This window comes from Scyliorhinus torazame, chromosome 5, assembly GCF_047496885.1.
Source record: "Scyliorhinus torazame isolate Kashiwa2021f chromosome 5, sScyTor2.1, whole genome shotgun sequence".
In the NCBI taxonomy this organism is placed as follows: Eukaryota; Metazoa; Chordata; class Chondrichthyes; order Carcharhiniformes; family Scyliorhinidae; genus Scyliorhinus; species Scyliorhinus torazame.
Genome location: NC_092711.1, coordinates 144,120,393 through 144,148,391, shown reverse-complemented (window position 1 = coordinate 144,148,391; position 27,999 = coordinate 144,120,393). Strand labels below are relative to the sequence as shown.

Sequence of the window (27,999 nt, the reverse complement as noted above, 5' to 3'; positions counted from 1 at the left end):
CCCCTCTTCCTTGGCACATGCGCATTCCTGGGCCAGGGGGAGATCACCGAGCTGCTTCTCGCTCTGGCTGGAGCCGTCAGCCGGTTTCTTGGAAACCTTTGTCTCGAGGAGGTACAGGGTGAAAACTGGTGGGGGTGGGGCTCCCGTGTCCGCGTGCCGGGCCTGCGCACTGAGACCCCAAAACGTCACTGTTGAACAGAGTGATTCTGGGGCTGGTTTAGCATAGGGCTAATTTGCTGGCTTTGAAAGCAGAACAAGGCAGGCCAGCAGCACGGTTCAATTCCCATACCAGCCTCCCGAACAGGCGCCGGAATGTGGCGACTAGGGGCTTTTCACAGTAACTTCATTGAAGCCTACTTGTGACAAGTGATTATTATTATTGGCTGATTCAGGGGTTCTCGTGACGTCACAAAGCGGACGTTGAGGTGAAACTTCCTCCTGTCTCCAACATCTGTGAGTAAAACACTTTCCTTTCTCCCCCTTTCCATTTCTTTTCTCATTCTCACCTTCAATTGGTCACTTGCAGCAACTGAAGGGAAAGGAAATGAATCCAGGGAGGGTGCAGACTCTGGAAAGCTTGGCCCAGGTCTCTCTCTCTCTTAAAGACATTGACATCCTTTGCTCCCTCAGCTTGACACATTTATTTGTCTGGCTAAAAGGATGGTCTCTTTCCCAATGTTCACAATTAAAGGCTGGTTTCCCCAGGAGATGGCTGACATTTAAGGGACAGTAAATTAATATGAGACAGATATGTCTAGTATTTTTAAATGGTACAGATTAGATAATTATGGTTCTGTAATAAAATACATTGATTATTATTTATGGTTGTGTAATATTGAACTGTCCCCATTTCTATATTTCCAGTTATCTCTTCCCTCAGAGGGTTGTTAGTCTCTGGCTTTCTCTTCCACAGGGACCAGTGGAGTCTGGGAGTCACTGAATATATTCAAGGATGAGTTGGATGGACTTTTAACATTTATTTAGTTCTGTTTTTTAAACTTTTTTAAATAATGAATGCAGCAACAGACTAACAGAAATATTGATGGAAAATGGGTATAGTGTAGAACAACTGATATTGCCGCATAAATACAAGCAACACATTGAGAATTAATTTGTAGCAGGATATTTTTGGGACTAGAGCTGCTATGTGAAATGCCGGATCAATTGAACAACCAGTTAACAGGTTAACATAGTGAGTGGGGAAAGAGGGTAAGATTATATAAAAACAGAAGGGTAACAATGCACACCCCAAAATATTACAAAACAGACTAACAGCATAGTCAAATTAAAATAACAGAGATGACGCAGAATCTCTGGAGTGCAGAAGGAGGCCATTCGCTTCATCAAGTCTGCACTGACCCTCAGAAAAAGCACTCACCGAGACAGACTCCCCACCCTATTCCCATAATCCAGTGCATTGATCATCGTCAACCCACCTAACCTAACATCTTTGGACACTATGGGGCAATTTAGCATGACCAATCCACTTAACCTGCACATCTCTGGACTGTGGGAGGAAACCAGAGCACCCGGAGGAAACCCACGCAGACACAGGGAGAAAGCGCATCTCCACACAGACAGCCACTCAAAGAATCGAACCTGCGACCCTGGCTCTATGCAGCAGCAGTGCTAACCACTGTGCCTCACTGTGCCCTACTCTGGGCTCAGTTGAATTGAATTCACTGATGGAAAGCCCTGGAGGAGCAAGTCAGCCAGATTGGAGCCCATGTATTTGAGATAGGGGTCTCATAATTTAACAAATGCATCAGACTTAGAATGAAGTAGACATTAGAAATTCCAATGGGATACATTCCGTAATCAGTCTGTGCCAGTTTTGGATAGAGGGAGAACAGACTGGCCTGCTTCCATATCGAGCCTGATGGATGTTGGGTCTATCGTAACCAAATTCCGTGTGAACCTAAGATGAGAGGCCAATTGATAAAGCCTGATATTCGGGAGACCCCCCCCCCCCCTCTCTTGGTATTTGGAGCTTAACAAACTTGAGGTAAGGTTTATTTTTGTTCCAGATAAATGTACTAATCATCCCATTAATTTCCTTAATGACTCTGGTTGACAGCAGTATAGGCAGCATTTGCAGAGGGTACAACAGTCTGGGCAACACATTCATTTTAATGAAGCCGATGGGGGTAGTGGACCCCTGGCGGTTCATGGAGCAGACAGGGCAGTGGATCCCTGGCGGTTCATGGAGCAGACGGGGGTAGTGGATCCCTGGCGGTTCATGGAGCAGATGGGGGCAGTAGATCCCTGGCGGTTCATGGAGCAGATGGGGGCAGTAGATCCCTGGCGGTTCATGGAGCAGATGGGGGCAGTAGATCCCTGGCGGTTCATGGAGCAGATGGGGGTAGTGGACCCCTGGCGGTTCATGGAGCCGATGGGGGTAGTGGATCCCTGGCGGTTCATGGAGCAGACGGGGGCAGTGGATCCCTGGCAGTTCATGGAGCCGATGGGGGCAGTGGATCCCTGGCGATTCTTACACCCGGATGAGAAGGAATTCTCGTTCTTCTCACCAGTACACAAGGTCTACACTCGCATCGGCTTCTTTGTTGTGGGGAAATCGGTGCTTCCAGAAATAGCTAGAGCGGAATAATCCATGATTGTAATCTCAGACCACGCTCCACATTACATGGATGTGAGGTTGGAGACGGGCCAAGCCCAATGCCCCACATGGAGGTTGGACACGACCCTCTTGGCCGACAAGGTCTTCTGCCAGAAAACATCACCGGCCATCGGCAAGTACATCACTAACAACCAGAACGGGGAAGTCTCACCTTCCACATTCTGGGAGGCACTGAAGGCTGTGATTAGCGGAGAAATAATCACCAAAAGGCTCGTAGAGACAGGGAAGAGAGAGCGGTTAGGCAGCAACTGATCAACTCCATTCTGGAGGTTGACAGACGATACTCCGAGGCTCTGACCATAGAGCTTCTGCTGGAGAGGAAGAAGCTGCAAAAGAACTTTCACCTGCTATCCACTAGGAAGGCAGTGCACCAACTCCACCAGACACGGGGGACCTTTTATGAGCACGGAGAGGGCTAGCCGCCTGCTGGTTCACCAGCTGAGAAAGAAGGCAGCCTCGAGGGAAATAGTCCAGGTAAAGGATAACAGAGGCAGACTGGTATAATAATCATCTCTATTATTGTCACATGTAGGCTTACATTAACACTGCAATGAAGTTATTGTGAAAATCCCCCAGTCGCCACACTCCGGCGCCTGTTCGGGTACACTGAGGGTGAATTCAGAATGTCCAAATTACTTAACATTATGCCTTTCGGGACTTGTGGGAGGAAACCGGAGCTCCCGGAGGAAACCCGCGTAGACATGGGGAGAATGTGCAGACGCCACACAGTCAGTGACCCAAACCGGGAATCCAACCTGGGACCCTGGCGCTGTGAAGCAAAAATGCTGACCATTGTGCTACCGTGCTGCCCAACCATAGCCATCCCGCAGCCCAACCAAAATAGGTCAACCAAGCATTTGAGGCCTTCTACCGGGAGTATAGTCCTCCGAGACACCCTCCCCCCCCCCCCCCCGCCCCCCCCCCTCCGGAGAGAGTTCGGAATCTTCTTGGGCTACAAACTCAACCTGGGCAAAAACAAAGATTTCCCGGTGAGGGGGAGGGGCAGAGCTGGAGGGCCTCCCAGTTAAAATAGCCCAAAACAAATTCCACTACCTGGAGATCCAGGTTTCCCACGAGTGGACACGGATCCACAAGTGGAAGCTGACCAGTCTGGCGGAGGAAGTCAAAAACGACCCACAGAGATGGGATGGATTCCAGCTTTCCCTGGCGGGGAGGATGCAGATGATCAAGATGAATCGGGCAGCACGGTAGCATAGCGGTTAGTGCAATTGCTTCACAGCTCCAGGGTCCCAGGTTCGATTCCCGGCTGGGTCACTGTCTGTGCGGAGTCTGCACGTTCTCCCCGTGTGTGCGTGGGTTTCCTCCGGGTGCTCCGGTTTCCTCCCACAGTCCAAAGATGTGCAGGTTAGGTGGATTGGCCATGATAAATTGCCCTTAGTGTCCAAAATTGCCCTTAGTGTTGGTTGAGTGGGGTTACTGGGTTATGGGGATAGGGTGGTGTGGGCTTGGGTAGGGTGCTCTTTCCAAGAGCCGGTGCAGACTCGATGGGCCGAATGGCCTCCTTCTGCACTGTAAATTCTATGAAATTCTATCTATGAATGTACTGCCCAGGTTCTTCTTCCTGTTTCGATCCTTACCGATCTACATCCTCAAGGCCTTTTTCCATTCAATAGATAAGGTGATTATGGCATTTGTGCGGAGGGGCAAGAATTCAAAAATCCCTAAAACAGTACTACAATGGAGAAGAAACATGAGAGGCCTCCCCCCTCCCGAACTTGCAATACTATCACTGGGGAGCCACGACCGAAAGAGTGGGGAGATGGGTAAAGGATCCTGACATGGAATGGTTGATGATGGACGAGTCCTCATGTACAGGAATGATCCTCCGGGCCCTCGTCACGGCAACACTCCCATCCCCGCCAGCACCAGTCCAGTGGTGGGAGCTACCCTGAAAACCTGGAACCAGATGTGGCAGCATTTCAGTCTGACCGATGTGTCCATCATGGCCCCCATCTGCGGCAACCATAGGTTTGCACCAGCCATTCTCAACACCACCTTCAAGAGGTAGAGACAGGATGGGGGAACACTGATGGTTAGGGACTTTTACACGGGAAATAGACTAGCAACCTTAGAGGAGCTGATGGAGAGACTGGACCTACCAAACAGAGATGAGCTGCAGGTCAAAAACTTTCTCCGCAAGGAGACACCAGCACACCCAGAAACCCTGAGAAGCACAGTGCAAGAGGAGTCACTGGACGCAGACAGTCTGGGGAAGGGAAACTGTGGGGTCCTGTACGGACAACTCCTCATCAGGATGCGCTCCTTACTTGACCAAACCCAGGAAAAATGTACAGAAGAGCGAGGGACGGAAATAGGGTGGGGACTCTGGAGCGAAGCACTGAATGGGACCAACTCCACCTTCTCCTACGCAAGGCTAAGCTTCATGCAGCTGAATGTTGTGCACAGAGCATACCTGACAAGAACCCGAATGAGCAGGTTCTTCTCGGAGATGGAGGACAAATGTGAATGGTGTCAGCGGGTCCTGGCAAACCATGCCCACATGTTGTGGGTATGCCCCAGACTTGTCGAATTCTGCACAGACTATTTAGAGGCAATGTCCATGGTTATGAGGGTGGAGCCATGCCCACAAATGGCAGTCTTCGGGGTATCGGACCAGCCAGAACTACTCATGGGGAAGAGGGTGGACGCCCTTGCCTTTGCTTCTCTAATCGGCCGCTGGAGAATCCTGCTCAGCTGGCGATCAGCAGCACCACCCACAGCTGCAGACTGCCTGGCAGACCTATCGGAATTTCTCCACATGGAGAAGATCAAGTTCACCGTCCGAGGGTCAGAGGATGGTTCCCACAAAGTTTGGAGGCCAATCACCAACTTGTTCCAGGACCTGTTTGAAGCCAGCAGCCAATGGAACACTGGGGAGGGAGGTGGGCGTACGGGGGCCAACGGGATCACAGGGAGCAGGCAGGAAAAGTGGGGGAGGGGGGATGGCTACTGGGACAAGGAGGGAGAACCAGAAACGAACTGACACAGAGAGCCTAGAACAAAAACACAAGAAGAGGAACCCCCAAGGGAAGGTTTAAAACAGGACAGGGAGTGCGTGGGGTGGAAGGGGGGAGGCCCATCAATGGGGGGGAAGGGAGGGCACTGTCCACTTGTAAATAACAGATAACTCCCATTGTACAGTGAAGGGCCCAGGAAAGGACCCAGAAACGACGAGTGAAGGGGGCGGAGGGGAGGGACGGGAGATGGGGGGACGGGTGATGGGGTGACCGGCACAAAGGAAATTGACATGCACATTGTAATCGGCAGAGTTACCCTGACTGCTTGGATAGTGTATAATAAGCATTGCCACAAGTCTGCGACTCGATAAAAAAGAGGTGAAAAAAAACTGCCCCATCCAATCCCGCCTCAATTTAAAGTGTTCCTCATAATCCAGATGGGTTTCCTGTAATAAAGCTATGTTGACTTTCTCCGTAAGAAAGGAGAGGATCTTTTTCCTTCTGATAGGGTGATGGATGCCCCGTATATTCCTTGAGAAAATTTGCAGATTAACTGCCGCCATTGGTTAGGCGACAGCGAGACAGGAACAGATTTTCACACCACAATCGGGCGTGCGCCATTACCCCCTCCTCCAACTCTCTTTACACCAGAGGCACCAAAGTCTCCTCAAACTGCTCCTTTCACAGGTAAAAGCCCCGTCTGTACCAGAGTAGGATAAAGTCAACAACACATAAACCCTCCCAAAAGAACAAAAATACAAAAGAATCATGACCACAATAGACCCAAGGGGACATTCCTCAATAAGACTGAGGACCCGGAGGATTAACCCCACGGCCAGACTGTCGTTACCCTCAGGATACCTTCTCCAAGATTAGGAGAAGAAAAGTAACTTTTGTAAATTGTTTTTACAGGATATTAGAAGAGGAGGAATTACAGACAGAAATCTCAAACGTCACGTCTCAATCTGACTGAGTCTCTCAATTCCTTGGAACTGAATATCACCGGACTTTAAATCTAGAAGGAGAAATGTTTGTCTTTTCTGTCGGCTTCAAAACATCAGTATGACTGGAAAAGCCCCGAGACACACACATCCAAGTGAGAGTGTTCCAGAGCACTGACTGTGGAAAGAGCTTTAACCAGTTACGCAGCCTGAAAAAACATCACACCATTCACAGCGGGAGAGACGTTACACGTGTTCTGTGTGTGGATGAGGCTTCAACTGATCGACAAACCTGGAGAGACACGAGGAGACCCCCACCCTGGCGAAACGGTGGAAATGTGGGGACTGTGGGAAGGGATTCGGGGCCCCATCTCAGCTGGAAGCTCATCGGCGCAGTCATACTGGGGAGAGGCCATTCACCTGCTCTGTGTGTGAGAAGGGATTCATTCGGTTATTCGCCCTGCAGACACACCAGCGAGTTCACACTGGGGAGAGGCCGTTCGCCTGCTCTCAATGTGAGAAGGAATTCAGTGATTCATCCGCCCTGCAGATACATCAGCGAGTTCACACTGGGGAGAGGCCATTCACCTGCTCTCAGTGTGAGAAGGGATTCACTACTTCATCCACCCTGCGGAGACACCAGCGAGTTCACACAGGGGAGAGGCCGTTCATCTGCTCTCGGTGTGAAAAGGGATTCATTCGGTTATCCAGCCTGCAGACACACCAGCGAGTTCACACTGGAGAGAGGCCGTTCACCTGCTCTCAGTGTGAGAAGGGATTCACTACTTCATCGAGCCTGCGGAGACACCAGCGAGTTCACACTGGGGAGAGGCCATTCATCTGCTCTCGGTGTGAAAAGGAATTCACTCGGTTATCCAGCCTGCTGGCACACAAGCGACTTCACACTGGGGAGAGGCCGTTCACCTGCTCTCAGTGTGAGAAGGGATTCACTCAATCATCCGACCTACGGAGACATCAGCGAGTTCACACTGAGGAGAGGCCGTTCACCTGCTCTCAGTGTGAGAAGGGATTCACTACTTCATCGAGCCTGCTGACACACCAGCGAGTTCACACTGGGGAGTGGCCGTTCACCTGCTCTCAGTGTGAGAAGGGATTCGCTCAGTTATCCCACCTGCAGAGACACCAGCGAGTTCACACTGGGGAGAAGCCATTCACCTGCTTTCAGTGTGAGAAGGGATTCACTCAGTTATCCCACCTGCAGAGCCACCAGCGAGTTCACACAGGGGAGAAGGCGTTAACCTGCTCTTAGTGAGAGAAGAGATTTAGATATCCATACACCCTGCAGGAACTCTAGCGAGTTCACACCTGGAAGAAGCCATTCACCTGCTCTGAGCAGGGGAGACATTCAATGATCCGTCCCAACTACGGAGACACTAGCAAGTTAATTCTGGTGAGAGACCATTCATCTGCTCTCAATGTGGGGAGGGGGTTTGTGATTCATCACACCTGTTGTGACTCCAACAATTTCACAATAAATTACAGATGTTGGCTCCGTTGTTATTGTTTCTGCTCTCACTGACATCCAGGACTGCATTTTGTTCATTCTGACATCTGGTGAATGGTGATGATTGGAGGGTTTCTTTCTGCTGGACTGGCCGGTCTAACACCTCTGCCTCCGGTGGGCTGACCATTTTTGAGCCTCGTTGCGATTACCTGGTTCCAAGTTTGACGAGGAGCACAGAATGAAAAGGTGTTTGCACGTTGGAAGATATTTAGTTCCCAAAGCAGCCACGTTGCCATGAAGATGGGCTGTGGTGGTTACAGGGTTCTTTTGTCTAATTTATCTGGGTGTTTCTCGCAGAAGGAAACTGTCATGCTATGAGGGGCAAGTTGTCTGTGGTAGGTTGGGAAATTACAATAAATATATCACTGAATGTGGCAACGCAGGTGGATAAGGAGCTAAGAAGGCAGACGGCATGCTTGTCTTCATTGGTCGGGACATTGAGTATAAAAATTGGCAAGTCATGCTGCAGCTGTACAGAGCCTTAGTTAGGCCACACGTGGAATATTGCCTACAATTCTGGTCACCACATTACCTAAAGGATGTGGAGGCTTTGGAGAGAGTACGGAGGAGGTTTACCAGGATGTTGCCTGGTCTGGAGGGTATTAGCTATGAGGAGAGGTTGGATAAATTTGGATTGTTTTCACTCGAGCGACGGAGATTGAGGGACGATCTGATAAAAGTTTACACAATTCTGAGTGGCATGGACAGAGTGGATAGTCAGAAGCTTTTCCCAGGTTGGAAAAGTCAATTACCATGTGACAGAGGTTTAAGGTGCGAGGGGAAAAGTTTTAAAAAACATTTTATTAAGGCATTTATACTTTTATAACAATAAGCGATACAAATATAGTGAACATAGTTCAGTGCTTAAACATCCCTCCATCTCCCACTGCTCCCGCCTACTCTAGACACAACATAGCAGAACTCCCCCCTCTCCCATCACCCCCCCTCCCTTTATTGCCTCTGCTGGCAGTTTAGTTTTCTCTGAAGAAGTCGATAAACGGCTGCCACCTCCGAACGAACCCTAACGTTGATCCTCTCAGGGTGAACTTAATTTTCCCAAGTCTGAAGAAACCCAGGCATGTCGCTAACCCAAACGCATGATTTCGGGGGCTTCGAGTCCCTCCATGCTAACAATATCCGTCTCCGGGCTACCAAGGAGACAAAGGCCAAGACGTCAGCCTCTCTCGCCCCCTGAACTCCTGGATCTTCCTCAACTCCAAAAATCACCACCTCTGTACTCGGCACCACCCTTGTTTTTAGCACAATGGACATGACATCCACAAATCCCTGCCAGTGTCCCCTAAGCTTCGGGCATGCCCAAAACATGTGGACATGGTTTGCAGGCCCTCCCGCGCACTTCACGCACCTGTCCTCTATCCCAAAAAACTTGCTCATCCGGGACACCGTCATGTGTGTCCGATGAACCACCTTGAATTGTGTCAGGCTGAGCCTGGCACATGATGAGGACGTGTTGTCTCTGTTCAGAGCATCCTCCCACAGACCCGCCTCTACCTCCCCTCCCAACTCATCTTCCCATTTACACTTTAGCTCACCTAACTGGGTTTCCTCCCACTCCATAAGTTCTCTGTAAATTTCTGAAACCTCCCCTGTGGATAACAGACCTGTGGATAACAGATCAAACTCCATCTGCAGCTTCTGCCGCTCCTTCAAGAACCCTGCCTCCGGGGCTTCAGAATACCTTCTGTCCACCTGGAGTATTTCCCTAACCAGCCTATCCATCTCTACCCGCTACACCTTCTCCCTATGAGCCTGTATCAAAATTAGCTCCCCCCCAACCACCGCCTTCAGCGCTTCCCACACCGCTGCTGCCGAAACCCCCCGTGTCATTTATCTCCAAATAATTCTGGATGGCCTCCCTCACCCACCCGCACACCCCCTCGTCCGCCAACAATCCTACATCCAATCTCCAGCGCGGTCGCTGACCCTACTCCTTGCTCACCCGTAGATCCCGTAGTGCTCTGTGCGCCCTGTCCACCTAGTGTGGGGCATGATCCGATACAACAATCGCCAAATACTCGGTATCCACCACCCCCTCCAGCAAAGCCTTGTTCAAAATGAAAAAAATCAATCCGGGAATACACTTTGTGCACGTCAACCCGCCCCCCCCCCATCAAATCTGCTCCATAAACCCCTTTAGCTCCTTTGCCACGGCTCGCACCGTCCCGGTCCTTGAACTCGACCGATCCAACCTCGGATCTATAACCGTATTGAAGTTCCACCCCCCCACCCCCGCCCCATGATCAGCTGATGCGAATCCAGGTCTGGAATCTTCCCCAACATCCGCCTCATAAACTCCGCGTCGTCCCAATTTGGTGCGTGAATATTCACTCATACCACCGGCAACCCTCCAGCTTCCCACTCACCATGATATACCTACTCCCTGAGTCCGCCACTATATTCCCTACCTCAAATGACACCCACTTATTAATCAAGATCGCAACCCCCTGAGGGGCAGCATGCGGCGCAGTGGTTAGCACTGGGACTGCGGCGCTGAGGACCCGGGTTCGAATCCCGGCCCTGGGTCACTGTCCGTGTGGGGTTTGCACTTTCTCCCCATGTCTGCGTGGGTTTCACCCACACAACCCAAAGATGTGCAGGTTAGGTGGATTGGCCACGCTAAACTGCCCCTTAATTGGAGAAAAATGAATTGGGTACTCTAAATTTATATTAAAAAAAAGATCGCAACCCCCCCTAGTTTTCGAGTCTAGCCCCGAATGAAATATCTGCCCGACCCACCCGTTCCTCAGCCTAGTCTGATCCACTCCCCTCCGGTGTGTCTCTTGTAACATTGCCACGTCCGCCTTCAACCTCTTCAAATGCGGGAACACACGAGCCCTCTTGACCGGCCCATTCAGCACCTCTCACATTCCATGTGATTAGCTTGGTCGGGGGCATCCCCCTTCCCACCGCCGATCAACCATCACCCTTCTTAGGCCAGCCTCCAGCTCGCGTCCCGCGCCTCCTCAGGCCCGTGCCCTGGCACCCACTGTCATTGGCCTCCAATTTGTCTCCCAATGCCAGTCCCTCCCCTGTCAGCAGAACAATTCTCCCCCCGCCCCCCCCACTAACAAAAGTGCAATCCCAACCCACCCATACTAAACTAGTCACCTGCTCGGCCCCCACTGAGCTAGCCCACCCAGCTAGCCTGGTAACCCCCGCCCATGGTGCCAAGCATCCTACTCCCCCATTGATCTCACCCCCCCCCCCCTTCCCGCTCGAACAGACGTATGCAAAACATAACAATTCCCAACAAACACAAAGAAGAAAATTCCACCCACCATCCCCCCCACAAGAACAAAGTTAACCCGCATGCAAAACTGAACAGCGGCCCCAAAATTGGACAAAAACACTGCATACACAGCCCATAAAGAAAATAAATTTAGCAGCATAGGCACAGAATTACTCGCCCCCAAGTTCAATGTCCTCCATCACCTGCCAATCCCCTGTCCTTAACAAAGTTCTTCGCCTCATCAGGCGATCCAAAACAACGTTCTTGCCCTTTGTAAGTAACCCACAAACGAGCTGGTTACAACGTGCCGAACTTCACCCCTTTCTTAAAGAGGCCGTTTTAACTTTGTTGAAGCTCAACCTTCTTTTGGCCAGTTCCGCACCCAAGTCGTGGTAAATGTGCAGCTCGTTATTTTCCCATTTACCGCAGCTCGTCTGCCTGGCCCACCTCAAGATCTGTTCCTTATCCAGGAACCGGGGCATTCGTACCACCATTAGTACCACCATCGCCCTCAGCGCCTCATTCAGCCGTGGCTTCCTTGCAAGTGCTCTGTGCGCCCTGCCCACCTCCAAGGGTCGAGTAAACCTTCCCCCAGCAGATTCTCGAACATAAGCGCCACGTATGCCCCTGCGTCCAATCCCTCAATGCCCTCTGAGAGGCCAACGATCCTCAGGTTCTGCCTGTGTGACCTGTCTCCAGATCCTCCACCTTCTCTTGCAGCCTATTCTGGTGGTCCCTCCATTGCCATCGCGGTTAGCTGGTCCTCGTGCTCAGCCACCGCCTCTTCCGCCTTCTGGATCACCTGTCCCGGGGCTTCCAATCTTTGCCCCACCCGTTCAATCCCTGTCTTAATCGGGTCCAGGTACTCTTGTCTTTGCTTGGCGAAGCTCTGCTGAAGGAATTTCACCAGCTGCTCCATTGACCACTGGGCCGGCAATCCCAGTCCCCGAGCCTCCGCCATGTTTTCCTGTGCAGTCTTCACTCCCTTCTTTGCCCAACAATCTCTCCTTTTCAGACCACTTCTGGTCCAAGACTCCATAAACTGGTGGGGGATTCTTCTCCTCTACCTCACCAGTCTCCAATTTTACCAATCAAATCCCCAATACGTCAGGGGAAAAGGTCCCAAAATTCCACCACGAGCGGGAGCTACCAAATAAGCGACCTCTCACTCCATGGCCGCCACCGGAAGTCATCTTTGCCCTTCTTAAGCAACAAGAAGATGGACACCTGCCCCATCGTTTGCGGCAAGGCACCACTATCCATTGCGTCCTTGAACATTAACCATCAAAGGCGCCAGCCTATCCTTAAATCTTTTATAAAATTCAACTGGGAACCCATCTGGTCCCACTGCCTTCCCTGCCTGTATCCTCCCAATCGCCACCTTCACCTTCTCCACCCTTATCGGCTCCTACAACCCTGCCCTCTCCACCCCCCTCAACCTCGGGCACTCTAACCCACCCAGAAACTCCATCATCTTCCACTCCTCCTCTGGTGGCTCCGACTTACACAAGTCCCTATAGAGCTCCTCGAACACCTTTATTAATCTGTTCCGGAGCCTCCACCAACTCCTCCATCCTGTGCAGCACCCGAACTAGCTCCCTTGCTACAGCCTCCCTACATAGCTGACCCACACTCTTCCTTCTCCCCATACTCGGACAGCCCCACTCACCCTTCTCAGCTGATGCACCACTTTCCCTGTGGACAATAGGTCAAACCTCGCCTTCAACTCCTTCCTCTTTGCCAGGAGCCCTGGGTCCTGGTCCCCCACCTACCTCCCATCCACCTCCAAAATCTCTTCCATCAGTTGTTGGCGTTCCTCCCTCTCCTTCCTATCCACCTTGGCCTTAAACAGGATACTCCCCCCCCCCCCCCCCCCATGACCGCTTTCAGAGCCTCCCAAACCACCGATGAAATGCTGAGCAGAATCTGAGTTGACACCTTGAACCACAATGTCTGAAGAATGGATCTGTGGTTAGAAGAAAGATGTCATTCGACAGTTCGAAGTAGAGTAAATTTGACCTGTCTGGGACACGGGTCAGAAGGAGAATAAGAACCAAGCCTCGAAGATTCCGTTTCAGCAACGACCGAGGATCAACCGGGACAAATGGGTGAGGCTCAGAGAATAGAACAGACCTCCGAGAGGAATGTGGCCAATTCAGTTCAAAGGGGTAATATCTACTTATGTCTGAAGCTCTGACATCACCTCGGTCAGAGTTTCCCCGGTGAGGGGAGCGGCCCCACCCGACGACCCAGCCCCCGCCACCTTCTTTCCTGCAGGACTCACAGCAGCACTCGCCAGCGGACCTTCGCTCGCCCCCTTCTTTCCAGCACCTTTCCTCTGGGACTTCGTCAGCCTCCTTATGACGTCCCACCACAATTCATTTAAAAACTACCCCGAAACTGGGGATAAACGTCCCAAAATCCGAGACTCTCGCAGGAGCCACCTAACGTGTGACATCCACCGACATGTTGTCACCGGAAGTCCCCGGAATGAACAATATCAATATGACACCAGCATCAACATATTAACGACAGGCCATTCATCTGCTCTGTCTGTGGACAGAGCTTCTCTCAGTCAGGCAGCCTGCTGGCACTGGGGAGAGGACATTGAAAAGTGTTCCAGGAGTGGGATGGAATTCAGCCAATCCCCCAGCCTGTTGACACACCAGCGAGTTCAAACTGGGGAGCTGCTGTTTCCATGTTCTCTGTGCGGATAGAGAGTCACTCACTCATCCCACTTCCTGACACACCAGCGACTTCATATTTGACTGCAGGGGTTGGACTCTGCTGAGGGGAATATTCACTCTATCTGAGCCCCTCAGAATTACACACAACTCAATTCAATCTCCCCTCAGCCTCCTCTGTTCCAATGAGAACAACCCCAGCCTCTCCAATCTTTCCTCATAGTTAAAATTCTCCATCCTGGGTAACATCATCAGAAATCCCCTCTGCAGCCTCTCTCGTGTGATCACATCCTTCCTGTAATGTGGTGACCAGAACTGTCCACAGTGCTCCGGCTGTGGTCTAACTGGTGTTTGATGCAGTTCCAGCACAATGTCCCTGTTCTTATAATCTTGGCCCTCGGCTACCAAAGGAAACTATCCCACCTGCCTTCCTAAGCACTGATGACAGAGAGTGAGAGGCAGCTGAGAGAGACAGAGGGAGAGAGAGGCACCAGAGAGAGAGGAGCACCAGAGACAGACAGGCAGGAGAAATATAGAGGAGAGAAGAGAGGGAGAGTCACCCTCGTCAGTAACAAAAATAAGTCATGAAATTGAGTTCAGACACGGATCTGCATGAACTGACACCACTTTACTGACAGATTGCCAAGGTAGTCACTGTACTTGAATCAATGTTATTCACTTTTGGAATTGAATGAATTAAGGGTCAGATTAACTATATCACCTCCAGTATCAGATAGGTCTGTTTAATACAGAATAGGGTTAAACCCAGTGTCCAATATTAGAGGTCTCTGTGGCTGTTGGATGCCTGGTTTCACTGTACAGCTGACGAGCCCACAGCTTCACTGAACTCGTCTACCCAGGGTCTGTTTCTCAACCCTCATCATAACAGATTAACTGGTTAGCTATTTATATATGGTCATCATGGTCGGACAGTGTGGTAGTACCAGGTATTGCGGTACCAAAGAGGCTGATGACCATTGGTTCGACCCAGGAGTCTACCATTGGCTGTTGTTACATAGCTCCGCCCTGACAGGCAGAGTATAAGAAACGGTGCGTCCCAGCAGCCTTCACTTTCTGTACCGAAGCTGCTGGGGAACAAGTTCGAGTAGATTAAAGACTTCAGTTATAAAATCACTTAGTCTTGAGTGTAATTGATTGCGCATCAATTTAATCTATTAGACTGAAACTGGAAGGATGGATCTCCGAATCAACCCAGAGTGCCTTCAACTCAGCCCCCATGCGGAGAACTCGGCTGTAATATTTCAACACTGGCTGGCGTGCTTTAAAGGCGACCTCTTTTTTTAAAAAAAATGTTTAAGAATTTTTAACAGAATTTTCAAACATATAAACAAACCCCCCCCCCCCCAACAAAAAAGAAGAAAAAACTCACAAAACAGGACATAAACATGGCAAATCAATATGATACAGAACTTTGTACATTGGATTCCTCCCGTACATTTCAGTTTTCCGGATCGTTTATGTTTTTCTTGCACAGATGACCCCCCTAAGAACCCCCCTTCCCTATCCCCCCCCCCCCCCCCCCCGGGTTGCTGCTGCTGTCGACCGAACTTCATCTAACGTTCCACGAGATAGTCTAGGAACGGTTGCGACCGCCTGGAGAACCCCTGCACAGACCCTCTTATGGCAAATTTTATCATTTCCAACCTGAGAAACCTTGTCATATCATTTATCCATGCTTCCACACTGGGGGGCTTCGCATCTTTCCACACTAACAAGATCCTTCGCCGGGCTACCAGGGACGCAAAGGCCAGAATGCTGGCCTCTTTCGCCTCCTGCACTCCCGGCTCGTCCGCTACTCCAAATAGTGCTAGCCCCAGCTTGGCTTGACCCGGACTTTCACCACCTTAGATATAGTTCTCGCAACTCCCTTCCAGAACCCATCCAGTGCCGGGCATGACCAAAACATATGGACATGGTTCGCCGGGCTTCCTGAGCACCTCCCACATCTGTCCTCCACCCCAAAGAACCTACTCAGCCTCACTCCCGTCATTGGGGGGAAGGGAAAGTCAGGGAACCAAGAGGTGAAGTAATCAGTGGGAAGAGTAGCTGCTTAGGAATACAAAAAAGCACGAAAAGACAAAACTCAGGAGAGGTTACAATAGTCCCCATCCCACAAAATATGACAGTGTATGGAAAGGCTCAGTAAACCAAGGTCCACCACACTAAGAAAACAAAAAGGGACGGTCAATAGAGAATTAAAGGTGCTATATTTAAATGCGCGCAGTGTACGGAACAAGGTAGATGAGCTTGTGGCCCAGATTGTGACTGGCAGGTATGATGTGGTAGGCATCACAGAGACATGGTTGCAGGGGGTTCAGGACTGGCATTTAAACATCCAGGGATTCACAACCTATCGAAAAGACAGGGAGGTGGGCAGAGGGGGCGGGGTTGCCTTGTTAATTAGGAATGAAATTAAATCAATAGCACTAAATGACATAGGGTCAGATGATGTGGAGTCTGTGTGGGTAGAGTTGAGGAACCACAAAGGCAAAAAAACCATAATGGGAGTTATGTACAGGTCTCCTAACAGTGGTCAGGACCGGGGGCACAAAATGCACCACGAAATAGAAAGTGCATGTCAGAAAGGCAAGGTCACAGTGATCATGGGGGACTTCAATATGCAGGTGGACTGGGTAAATAATGCTGCCAGTGGACCCAAGGAAAGGGAATTCATTGAATGTTTACAGGAGGGCTTTTTGGAACAGCTTGTGATGGAGCCCACAAGGGAACAGGCCATTCTGGACTTAGTGTTATGTAATGAGCCAGACTTGATTAAAGATCTTAAAGTAAGGGAGCACTTAGGAGGCAGTGATCATAATATGGTAGAATTCAATCTCCAATTTGAAAGAAAGAAGGTAAAATCAGATGTAAAGGTGTTACAGTTAAATAAAGGTAACTACAGGGGCATGAGGGAGGAACTGACGAAAATCGACTGGGAGCAGAGCCTAGTGGGAAAGACAGTAGAACAGCAATGGCAGGAGTTTCTGGGAGTAATTGAGGACACAGTTCAGAGGTTCATCCCAAAGAAAAGAAAGGTTATCAGAGGGGGGATTAGGCAGCCATGGCTGACAAAGGAAGTTAGGGAATGCATCAAAGCAAAAGAGAAAGCCTATAATGTGGCAAAGAGTAGTGGGAAGTCAGAAGATTGGGAAGGCTACAAAAACAAACAGAGGATAACAAAGAGAGAAATAAGGAAAGAGAGGATCAAATATGAAGGTAGGCTAGCCAGTAACATTAGGAATGATAGTAAAAGTTTCTTTAAATACATTAAAAACAAACGGGAGGCAAAAGTTGACATTGGGCCGCTCCAAAATGACGCTGGTAATTTTGTGATGGGAGACAAGGAAATAGCTGAGGAACTAAATAAGTACTTTGCGTCAGTCTTCACAGTAGAAGACATGAGTAATATCCCACCAATTCCGGAGAGTCAGGGGGCAGAGTTGAATATGGTAGCCATCACAAAGGAGAAAGTGCTAGAGAAACTAAGAGGTCTAAAAATTGATAAATCTCCGGGCCCAGATGGACTACATCCTAGAGTTCTAAAGGAGATAGCTGAAGAAATAGTGGAAGCGTTAGTTATGATCTTTCAAACGTCACTGGAGTCAGGGAAAGTTCCAGAGGATTGGAAAATCGCTGTTGTAACCCCCCTGTTCAAGAAGGGAACAAGGAAAAAGATGGAAAATTATAGGCCAATTAGCCTAAGCTCGGTTGTTGGCAAGATTCTAGAATCCATTGTTAAGGATGAGATTTCTAAATTCTTGGAAGTGCAGGGTCAGATTAGGACAAGTCAGCATGGATTTACTAAGGGGAGGTCGTGCCTGACAAACTTGTTAGAGTTCTTTGAAGAGATAACAAATAGATTAGACCAAGGAGAGCCAATGGATGTTATCTATCTTGACTTCCAAAAGGCCTTTGATAAGGTGCCTCACGGGAGACTGCTGAGTAAAATAAGGGCCCATGGTATTCGAGGCAAGGTACTAACATGGATTGACGATTGGCTGTCAGGCAGAAGGCAGAGAGTTGGGATAAAAGGTTCTTTTTTGGAATGGCAACCGGTGACGAGTGGTGTCCCGCAGGGTTCAGTGTTGGGGCCACAGCTGTTCTCTTTATATATTAACGATCTAGATGACGGGACTGGGGGCATTCTGGCTAAGTTTGCCGATGATACAAAGATAGGTGGAGGGGCAGGTAGTATGGAGGAGGTGGGGAGGCTGCAGAAAGATTTAGAGAGTTTAGGAGAGGGGAAATCGCTGATGAAATTCAACGTGGCCAAGTGCGAGGTCTTGCACTTTGGAAAAAAGAATAGAGGCATGGACTATTTTCTAAACGGTGACAAAATTCATAATGCTGAAGTGCAAAGGGACTTGGGAGTCCTAGTCCAGGATTCTCTAAAGGTAAACTTGCAGGTTGAGTCCGTAATTAAGAAAGCAAATGCAATGTTGTCATTCATCTCAAGAGGCTTGGAATATAAAAGCAGGGATGTACTTCTAAAGCTTTATAAAGCATTAGTTAGGCCCCATTTAGAATACTGTGAGCAATTTTGGGCCCCACACCTCAGGAAGGACATACAGGCACTGGAGCGGGTCCAGCGGAGATTCACACGGATCCCAGGAATGGTAGGCCTAACATACGATGAACGTCTGAGGATCCTGGGATTATATTCATTGGAGTTTAGGAGGTTGAGGGGAGATCTAATAGAAACTTACAAGATAATGAATGGCTTAGATAGGGTGGATGTAGGGAAGTTGTTTCCATTAGCAGGGGAGACTAGGACCCGGGGGCACAGCCTTAGAATAAAAGGGAGTCACTTTAGAACAGAGATGAGGAGAAATTTCTTCAGCCAGAGATTGGTGGGTCTGTGGAATTCATTGCCACAGAGGGCGGTGGAGGCTGGGACGTTGAGTGTCTTTAAGACAGAAGTTGATAAATTCTTGATTTCTCGAGGAATTAAGGGCTATGGAGAGAGAGCGGGTAAATGGAGTTGAAATCAGCCATGATTGAATGGTGGAGTGGACTCTATGGGCCGAATGGCCTTACTTCCGCTCCTATGTCTTATGGTCTTATGGAAGAGAGTATGTCCGAGGTACATTGGGTCCTTAATTATTCTGGCTGCCTTTCCGAAGCAGCGGGAATTTTATACAGAGTCAATGGATGGGAGGCTGTTTTGCGTGATGGATTGGGCTACATTCACGACCTTTTGTAATTTCCTGCGGTCTTGAGCAGAGCAGGATCCATACCAAGCTGTGATACAATCAGAAAGTTTGCTTTCTATGATGCATCTGTAAAAGTTGAGAGTCGTAGCTGACATGCCAAATTTCCGTAGTCTTCTGAGAAAGTAGAGTCGTTGGTGGGCTTTAACTATAGTGTCAGCATGGGGGGACCAGGATAGGTTGTTGGTGATCTGGACACCTAAAAACCTGAAGCTCTCAACCCTTTCTACTTCTTTCCCATTGATGTAGACAGGGGCATGTTCTCCACTACGCTTCCTGAAGTCGATGACAATCTCCTTCGTTTACATTGAGGGAGAGATTATTGTCGTCGCACCAGTTCACCAGATTCTCTATCTCATTCCTGTACTCTGTCTCGTCATTGTTTGAGATCCGACCCACTATAGGGGTGTCATCAGCAAATTTGAAAATCGAGTTGGAGGGGCGGGGAATATTTTGATGCAGCGAATGGTAATGACCTGGAACTCGCTACCTGTAAGGGGAAGGTGTTGTGTGGAAATGAAGACAATGCAGGATTTCAAATGGAAATTGGATCGGCATTTGAGGGAACTAAATTGCAGGGCTGCAGGGATAGAATGGGGCACTGGGAACATATAAGCCATGACAGAGTCAATGGATGGGAGGCGGGTTTGTGTGATGGACTGGGCTGTGTTCACGACTCTGTAGTTTCTTACGGTCTTGGGCCGAGCAGTTGCCAGGCCAGGCTGTGCTGCAGCCAGATAGGATGCTTTCTATGGTGTATCTGTAATAATTGGTAAGATTCAATGTGGACATGCTGAATTTCCTTAGTTTCCTGAGGAAGTATAGGCGCTCTTGTGCTTTCTTGGTCGTAGTATCGACGTGGGTGGACCGGGACCGATTGTTGGTGATGTGCACACCGAGGAATTTGAAGCTGTCAACCATCTCCCCCTCGGCACCATTGATGCAGACAAGGTGTGTACGATATTTTGCTTCCTGAAGTAAATGACCAGCTCCTTAGTTTTGCTGACATTGAGGGAGAGATTGTTGTTGTTACACCATGCCACTAGGTTCTCTATCTCCCTCCTGTACTCTGACTCATCGGTGTTTGAGATCCGATCCACTACGGTCGTGTCATCAGCAAACACATAGGTGGAGGTTGAGCCAAATTTTGCCACACAGTCGTGTGTGTACAGTGAGTATAGTGAGCTAAGTACGCAGCCTTGTGAAGCACCGGTTTGGAGGACTATCGTGAAGGAGGCATTGTTGTTTATCCTTACTGATTGTCGTCTGTGGGTCAGGAAGTTGATGATCCCATTGCAGGGGGAGGAGCCAAGTCCTCGGTTTTGGAGTTTTGATATGAGCTTGCCTGGGATTATGGTGTTGAAGGCGGAGCTGTAGTTAATGAATAGAAGTCTGACATAGGAGTCCTTGTTGTCGAGATGCTCCAGGAATGAGTGTAGGGCCCGGGAGATGGCGGTGGCATCTGTGGTGGACAGGTAGGGCCATGGCGTCTGCGGTGGACCGGTTGCGGTGGTATGCGAATTGCAGTGGATCAAGGCACTCTGGGAGTCTGGAGTTGATGTGTCTCATGGCCAACCTCTCGACGCACATCATAATGATCGATGTCAAGGCCACCGGATGGTAGTCGTTGAGGCATGTTGCCTGGTTCTCCTTTGGCACCGGTATGGATGGTGGTCTTTTTGAAGCAGGTGGGAACCTTGAAACGGAGTAGGGAGAGATTGAGGATGTCCGGAAACACATCCGCCAATTGGTCCGTGCAGGACCTGGGTGCACGACCAGGGATCCTGTCAGGACCCACCGCTTACCGAGGGTTCACTTTCAAGAAGGCCAATCTGACTTTGGAGGCTGTGACGGTGGGTATGGGTGTGCCCAAGGCTGCTGGGGCAGTTAGACCATAAGACATAGGAGTGGAAGTAAGGCCATTCGGCCCATAGAGTCCACTCCACCATTCAATCATGGCTGATTTCAACTCCATTTACCCGCTCTCTCTCCATAGCCCTTAATTCCTCGAGAAATCAAGAATTTATCAACTTCTGTCTTAAAGACACTCAACGTCCCGGCCTCCACCGCCCTCTGTGGCAATGAATTCCACAGACCCACCACTCTCTGGCTGAAGAAATTTCTCCTCATCTCTGTGCCAGTTGACAAAGGCTTGTTGGTTTCCTGCTGAAGTGAACATAGAATGCATTGAATTAGTCTGGCATTGTCTTTTGATGTCCCTGTTCGCTTTGCAGAGGTCGCATCTAGATTTCTTGTATAGGTCAGGGTCACCTGTCTTGAACTCCTCAGATATGGCCTTCCGAATCTCCCGATTAAACCATGGTTTCTAGTTGGGTAACAAACGTACTACCTTCTTCACGCAATCTTCTACCCACTTGCTGATGAAGTATGTGATGGTGCTGGCATACCCGTTTAGGTTGGCTGCTGAGTTCTTGAATATGGACCAGTCCACTGACTCCAAGCAGACACGCAGGAGCTCTTCCGTTGCCGCAGACCAGCATTGCACAACCTTCTTAATTGGATTCTCCCGTTATGTTTCTGCTTGTATGCCGGGAGAAGGAGCACCGTCTTGTGGTCCGATTTCCCGAAGTGCGGTTGGGGGATGGATCGAGAGGCGCCCTTGATGTTTGTGTGGCAGTGGTCAAGGATGTTGGGGTCCCTGTTGGGACAGGAGATGTGTTGGTGGAATTTTGGCAGTACACTCTTGAAGCTGGCCTGGTTAAAGTCCATGGCCACAATGAACAAGGCCTCCAGGTATTCTACTTCATGGTTAGGTGTGACCTCGCTCATGTTTCATCAGATTTGATGAGGTTCTAAACCTCTTTGTACAGTGAGAGCAGCTGAACGGTCTCTCCTCAGTGTGAAGGCGCTGGTGGATCATCAGCACCTGAGAGCTTTTAAACCCACTCCCACAGTCAGAGCATTTAAAAGGGTCTCTCATTGGTGTGAGTGACATTGTGGCTCAGCAGGCTGGATAATTGACTGAATCCCTTCCCACACACAGTGCAGGTGAATGGCCTCTCCCCGGTGTGAACCCGATGGTGGCTCAGCAGGCTGGATAATTGACTGAATCCCTTCCCACACACAGTGCAGGTGAATGGCCTCTCCCCAGTGTGAACTCGCTGGTGTGTCTGCAGGTGGGCTAACCGAGTGAATCCCTTATCACACACAGTGCAGGTGAATGGCCTCTCCCCGGTGTGAACCCGATGGTGGACCAGCAGGTTGGGTAACTGAGTGAATCCCTTCCCACACACCGAGCAGGTGAATGGACTCTCCCCAGTGTGAACTCGATGGTGTCTCTGTAGGTGGGATAACCGAGTGAATTCCTTCCCACAGTCCGAGCAGGTGAATGGCCTCTCTCCAGTGTGAACTCGTTCGTGTCTCCGCAGGTTGCCAATGTCAGTGAATCCTTTTCCACACTGGGAGCAGGTGAATGGCTTCTCTCCAGTGTGACTCCGTTCATGCCTTTCCAGCTCATGTGGGGCTGTGAATCCCTTCCCACGTACAGAACAGGTGAACGGCTTCTCTCCAGTGTGACTGCGTTGATGCCTTTCCAGCCCGAACGGGCCTTTGAATCCCTTCCCACAGTCTTCACAGTTCCATGGTTTCTCCATGGTCCGGGTGATCTTGCGTCTCACCACGTTGGACGATCAGTTGAAGCTTCGTCCACACACAGAACACGTGTACAGTCACTCCCTGATGTGAATTGTGTGATGCTTTTTCAGACTGTGTCACTGGTTAAAGCTCTTTCCACAGTCAGTGCTCTGTAACAGTCTCACTCGGGTGTGTGTGTCTCAGTGCTTTTCCAGACACACTGATGTTTAAAATCTTTTGAAGCAGACAGAATAGACAAACATTTCTCCTTCTAGATTCAAAGACCGATGATATTTGGTTCCCAAGAATTGTGTGACTTAGTCAGTTCTTGACGTGATATTTAGTTTGAGATATCGGCCTCAAGCCCCTCTTATTCTAAGTTCCTGCAAGAAGATTTGACAAAAGTCATCACTGTCAGTACAGGCTAGAAATTCAGAACAGACAATTCTAGTTTCTATCGAACATTGTTTGCTCTCTCTCTTTCCCTCAAATTCCCTAAATCTCCATTCCACACACTCTCCCTCCATTCTCACTCTGCTGTATCTAATATTCCCCCTCCCAATTCTCCTGAAGACACTGAATCGGGCTGATTGACACATCCATGCTCACTGCTTCCTGTCCTGGACACAGAGGCTGCCAGACAGATATATGTCTATGTTACTGGACGATAAATGTGTGTAATGTACAGACTGGATTCACTTCCTTCCCCTCCCAATTCTTATGAAGGTGCTGATTGATGCTGATCAACAAATCTAAACTCATTACAACCCGTACAAGAGTAGAGACTCTCTATCTAAATACATTTACTGATTAGAGATAGGGAGATCCTGAGGAAGAATTTTATTTAGTCATGGAGTGGTCATGAACAGGAACCCACTACCCACAAGGGTTGTGGAAGTCGAGATGATCAATAATTCAAAATAAAATATGAAGAAAATAAACTATCAGGTGAACAGGGATATCGAGGGGGAATGGGACTGACTGGATTGCTGTACAGAGAGTCAGCATTGACTTGAGTTACCAAATGGATTCTGTCAGTGCTGCAATGACTGTATGATTGGAAATATATAATGTAGGTACAGCACTATATTACACAAATAGAAATAATAATACATGTATTTTATGACAGAACCATCAATAATATATCTAATACATTCCATATAACGCTAGATATATCTCTGTCCAATATAAAAAAATTAAAAATTCATTTACGGGATGTGGGAGTCGCTGGTTCAGCCAGCATTTATTGGCTATCCCTAGTTACCCTTCAGAAGGTGGTGATGAGTTGCCTTCTTGAACCGCTGCAGTCCTTGAGTTGTAGGTACATCTCCTGTGCTGTCAGGGAAGGAGTTCCAGGATGTCGCCCCAGCAACAATGAAGGAAGGGCGATATATTTCCAAGTCCGTCTGGTGAATGACTTGGAGGCGAACCTCCAGGTCGTGGGGTTCCCAGGTATCTGTTGCTCCTGTCCTTCTAGATAGTAGTGGTTGTGGGTTTGGAAGGTGCTGTCAGAGGAACCTTGGTGAGTTACCGCAGTGCACATTATAGATGGTATACACGGCTGCCACAGTTTTCCAGTGGCGAATATTTGTGGAATGGGGAGCAGTCAAGCAGGCTGCTTTGTTCTGGATGGTGTAGAGCAGCATCTTGAGTGTTGTTGGAGCTGCACTCAACCAGGCAAGTGGTGATTATTCTATTACACGCCTGACTTGTGCCTTGTTATGGTTTGGGGACTGGCTTTGGGGGTCAGGAGGTGCGTTACTCGCTGTAGTCTTTGACCTGCCCTGGTGGCCACCGTATTAATATGACTGGTCCAGTTCCGTTTCTGATCAATGGTAACCCTCAGGATCTTGGTTGTGGGGATTCAGTGATGGTAATGCTACTGAATGTCAAGGGGCGGTGGTTAAATTCTCCTTTGTAGAAGATGGTCATTGCCTGACACTTGTATAGCACAAATGTAACTTGCCACTTATCAGCCCACATCTGGATACTGTCCCGGTCTTGCTGCATTTGGACTTGGACTGCTTCATTATCTGAGTTGTCGCGAACTGTGCTGAACATTGTGCAGTCATTCGCAAAAATCCCCACTTCTCACCTTATGATGGAAGGAAGGTCATTGATGAAGCAGCTAAAGATGGTTGGGTCTGGGAATGTGCCCTGAGGAACTCCTGGAACTGAGATGATTGACCTCCAACCACCGCAACCATCTTCCTTTGTGCCAGGTATGACTCCAACCAACAGAGAGTTTTCCCCAATTCCCATTGACTCCAGTTTAGCTGGGGCTCCTTGATGTCATACTCGGTCAACTGCTGCCTTGATGCCAAGGGCAGTCACTCTCACCTCACCTCTGGCATTCAGCTCTTTCATCCATGTTTGAAAGCTGTAATGAGGTCAGGAGCTGAGTGACCCTGGCGGAACCCAAACTGAGCATCTGTGAACAGGTTATTGCTCAGTAAAGTGCTATTTGATTGCACTGTTGATGACTCCTTCCGTCAGTTTGCTGATGATGGAAATAAACTGATAGGGAAGTAATTGGCTGGGTTGAATATGTCCTGTTTACTGTCCGCTTAAATGTCAGCCATTTCCTGGGGAAAGCAGCCCTTTAATTGTGAACATTGGGAAAGAGACCATCCTTTTAGCCAGACAAATAAATGTGTCAAGCTGAGGGAGCAAAGGATGTCAATGTCTTTGAGAGAGAGAGAGAGACCTGGGCCAAGCTTTGCAGAGTCTGCACCCTCCCTGAATTCACTTCCTTTCTCTACAGTTATTGCAAGTCACCAATTGAAGGTCAGAATGAGAAGAGAAAGGAAAGTATTTTACTCACAGATGTTGGAGACAGGAGTCTGTGTGAAGATCAAGCTCATTCAGGGTCGGAGGAACAACAGCTTTGCTCGGCAGAAACCTCCATGTCCAGCTTCGCATTGAGACAATGGGGGAGATCTGATTGGCGGAGAAGCAGGGTCCTTCCCTCCAACCTTCCTATTGGTCACAACTCAGCAGTGTCACCGGAGGTGAGCTCCCTCTGCACATGCGCAGAGTCCCCTCTCCCTGAGACCATGCGCAGTCCCGGGTCGGGAGAGAGGGAGTCATCGATAACCGGAACTGTCAGCCGGTTGCCTGGAAACCTTGTCTTGAGGATGGGTCGGGGAGGGGAGAAAAACGTACGGGGGCGGGGCTCCTGTATCCGCGCGCCGGGCGGGTGCACTCAAATGCAGTGACGTCACTGCGGAACGGATTTATTCCTTTTGGTTGAATTAGAGGACGAGCTCCTTTGTGATGTCACAATGTGGAGGTTGGACAATGAGTTTCAGACTAAAACTTCCTCCTCTGGGCAACATCTGGGAGCAAATCAATGTCTGCCGCTTTCATAAGGTCATGATATAGGAGCAGAATTAGGCCATTTGGCCCATCGAGTCTGCTCCGCCATTTGATCATTGCTGATTTCATCCTGGCCTTAACTCCACCGTCCTGAGAGTTCTTCAGAACCCTTCAACCCGATTAAAAATCTGTCTAACTCCTCCCTAAATTTACTCACTGACCCAGCTCCACCGCACTCTGGGGTAGTGAATTCCACAGATTCACAGCCCTTGGGAGAAGCAGCTTCTCCTCAACACTGTTTTGAATTTGCTACCTCTTATCGTAAGACTATTACCTCTCGTTCTGGAATGCCCCACAAGAGGCAGCAGCCGCTCCAAGTCTACTTTATCTTTCCATTTCTTTCCTCATTCTGAGGGGACATTGGTGACTTGCAGCAACTGAAGAGAAAGGAAGTGAATCCCGTCTGTATGTTGCACACATTTTGAGTTCAGTAATGTAGACATATTTCGGTCTTGCAGCCTGCATGGAGATTTTCAGGCCTCTGTCCAGGACGGGAAGCAGTTAGCATGGATCTGTCAGTCAGACTGAATCAGCACCTTTAGAGAATTGGGAGGATGAATATTACAGCAGAGTGAGAATGGAGAAAGTGTGTTGGATGGCGATTTACAGCTTTTGAGGGATGAGAGAGGAAAGAATGTTTCATAGGAACTAGAATTGTCTGTTCTTAATTTCCATTTGTTTTACAGGATATTAGATGATTTACCGAAAAAAAAAGACTTCAGGATTTGGAAGAGTCACTTGGTTGTGGGCAGCATGGTGGCACGGTGGTTAGCACTGTTGATTCACAGCTCCAGGGTGCCAGGTTTGATTCCCGGCTTGGGTCACAGTGCGGAGTCTGCACGTTTTCCTCGTGTCTGCATGGGTTTCCTCCGGGTGATTATTATTATTATTTATCAGGACCTGAATATCATCAGGAGAACCAACACTGCAAAAGACACTTCTGGAGTTAAGGATTGCCAGTCAGGCAAAGGAATAGAATGGAAGTAAACACAGGAACGAAGAATCACATTGGGCAGGTTCCAGGAGAATTGAGTGACAACTTCAGCGACGTAACCATGGAGTGTGATTTTTGATTGTCTTAAAAGTAAAAGGGCAACGTTCTGTTTATAGTTGAAGCGATACATTCCCTATAAAAATAGTGTTTAGGCATTGTTGCTTCTAGTTTGTATGTTGCAGTAAAAGTCATAAACTTGAAGTTTTTGTCTTATGATTCTTTAGTTTGTTCACTGGGTTTAGAATTTACCTTTTGAAGTTACTGATCTTTTCAGAGATCTTACACAGTTGATCTTGAGTTACAAGTTTCAACTTCCCATTTAAGCCTCAGGAAACTTGCTGTCTCTCTGTTGCTCATGTCAGTGACAGCCCAGTAACAGAGCTGAGGGCTGGAGATGCTGTGACCCCTTGTAGGAGCTGGAATCAGTAGAAAGAACCATAGTTTCTGATTGAGCTTTGTGTGAGCTGTCCGACCATGATGATATAAACAATAGCTAACCAAGTAATATGTTGTGATGAGGGTTTAGAAACAGACCCTGGGTAGACAAGTTAACTGAAGCTGTGGGTTTGTCAGCTGTACTGTGAAACCAGGCATCCAACAGCCACAGAGACCTGTAATATTGGACACTGGGTTTAACCCTGTTCTGTATCAAACAGACCTATCTGATACTGGGGGTGATATAATTAATCTGACCCTTAATTCATTCAATTCCAAAAGTGAATAACATTGATTCAAGTAAATTGTTTGCTCTGTTAATCTGTGAATAAAGTGGTGTCAGTTCATGCA

General features: G+C 48.9%; 1 protein-coding gene and 1 long non-coding RNA gene across 2 annotated transcripts; both read left to right on the top strand.

Annotated features, from left to right (window-relative positions):
* Nucleotides 1–2: 2 nt before the first annotated feature.
* On the top strand, nt 3–27,999 carry LOC140419978 (uncharacterized). The gene is made up of 2 exons (XR_011946119.1): nt 3–111; nt 26,906–27,999. It is a non-coding gene; the product is annotated as an uncharacterized lncRNA (long non-coding RNA).
* On the top strand, nt 6,841–8,074 carry LOC140421373 (uncharacterized; the record flags this gene model as incomplete). The annotated part of the gene is made up of 1 exon (XM_072506038.1): nt 6,841–8,074. A coding segment is annotated over one exon (987 nt), but the record flags the coding sequence as incomplete, so codon positions are not given.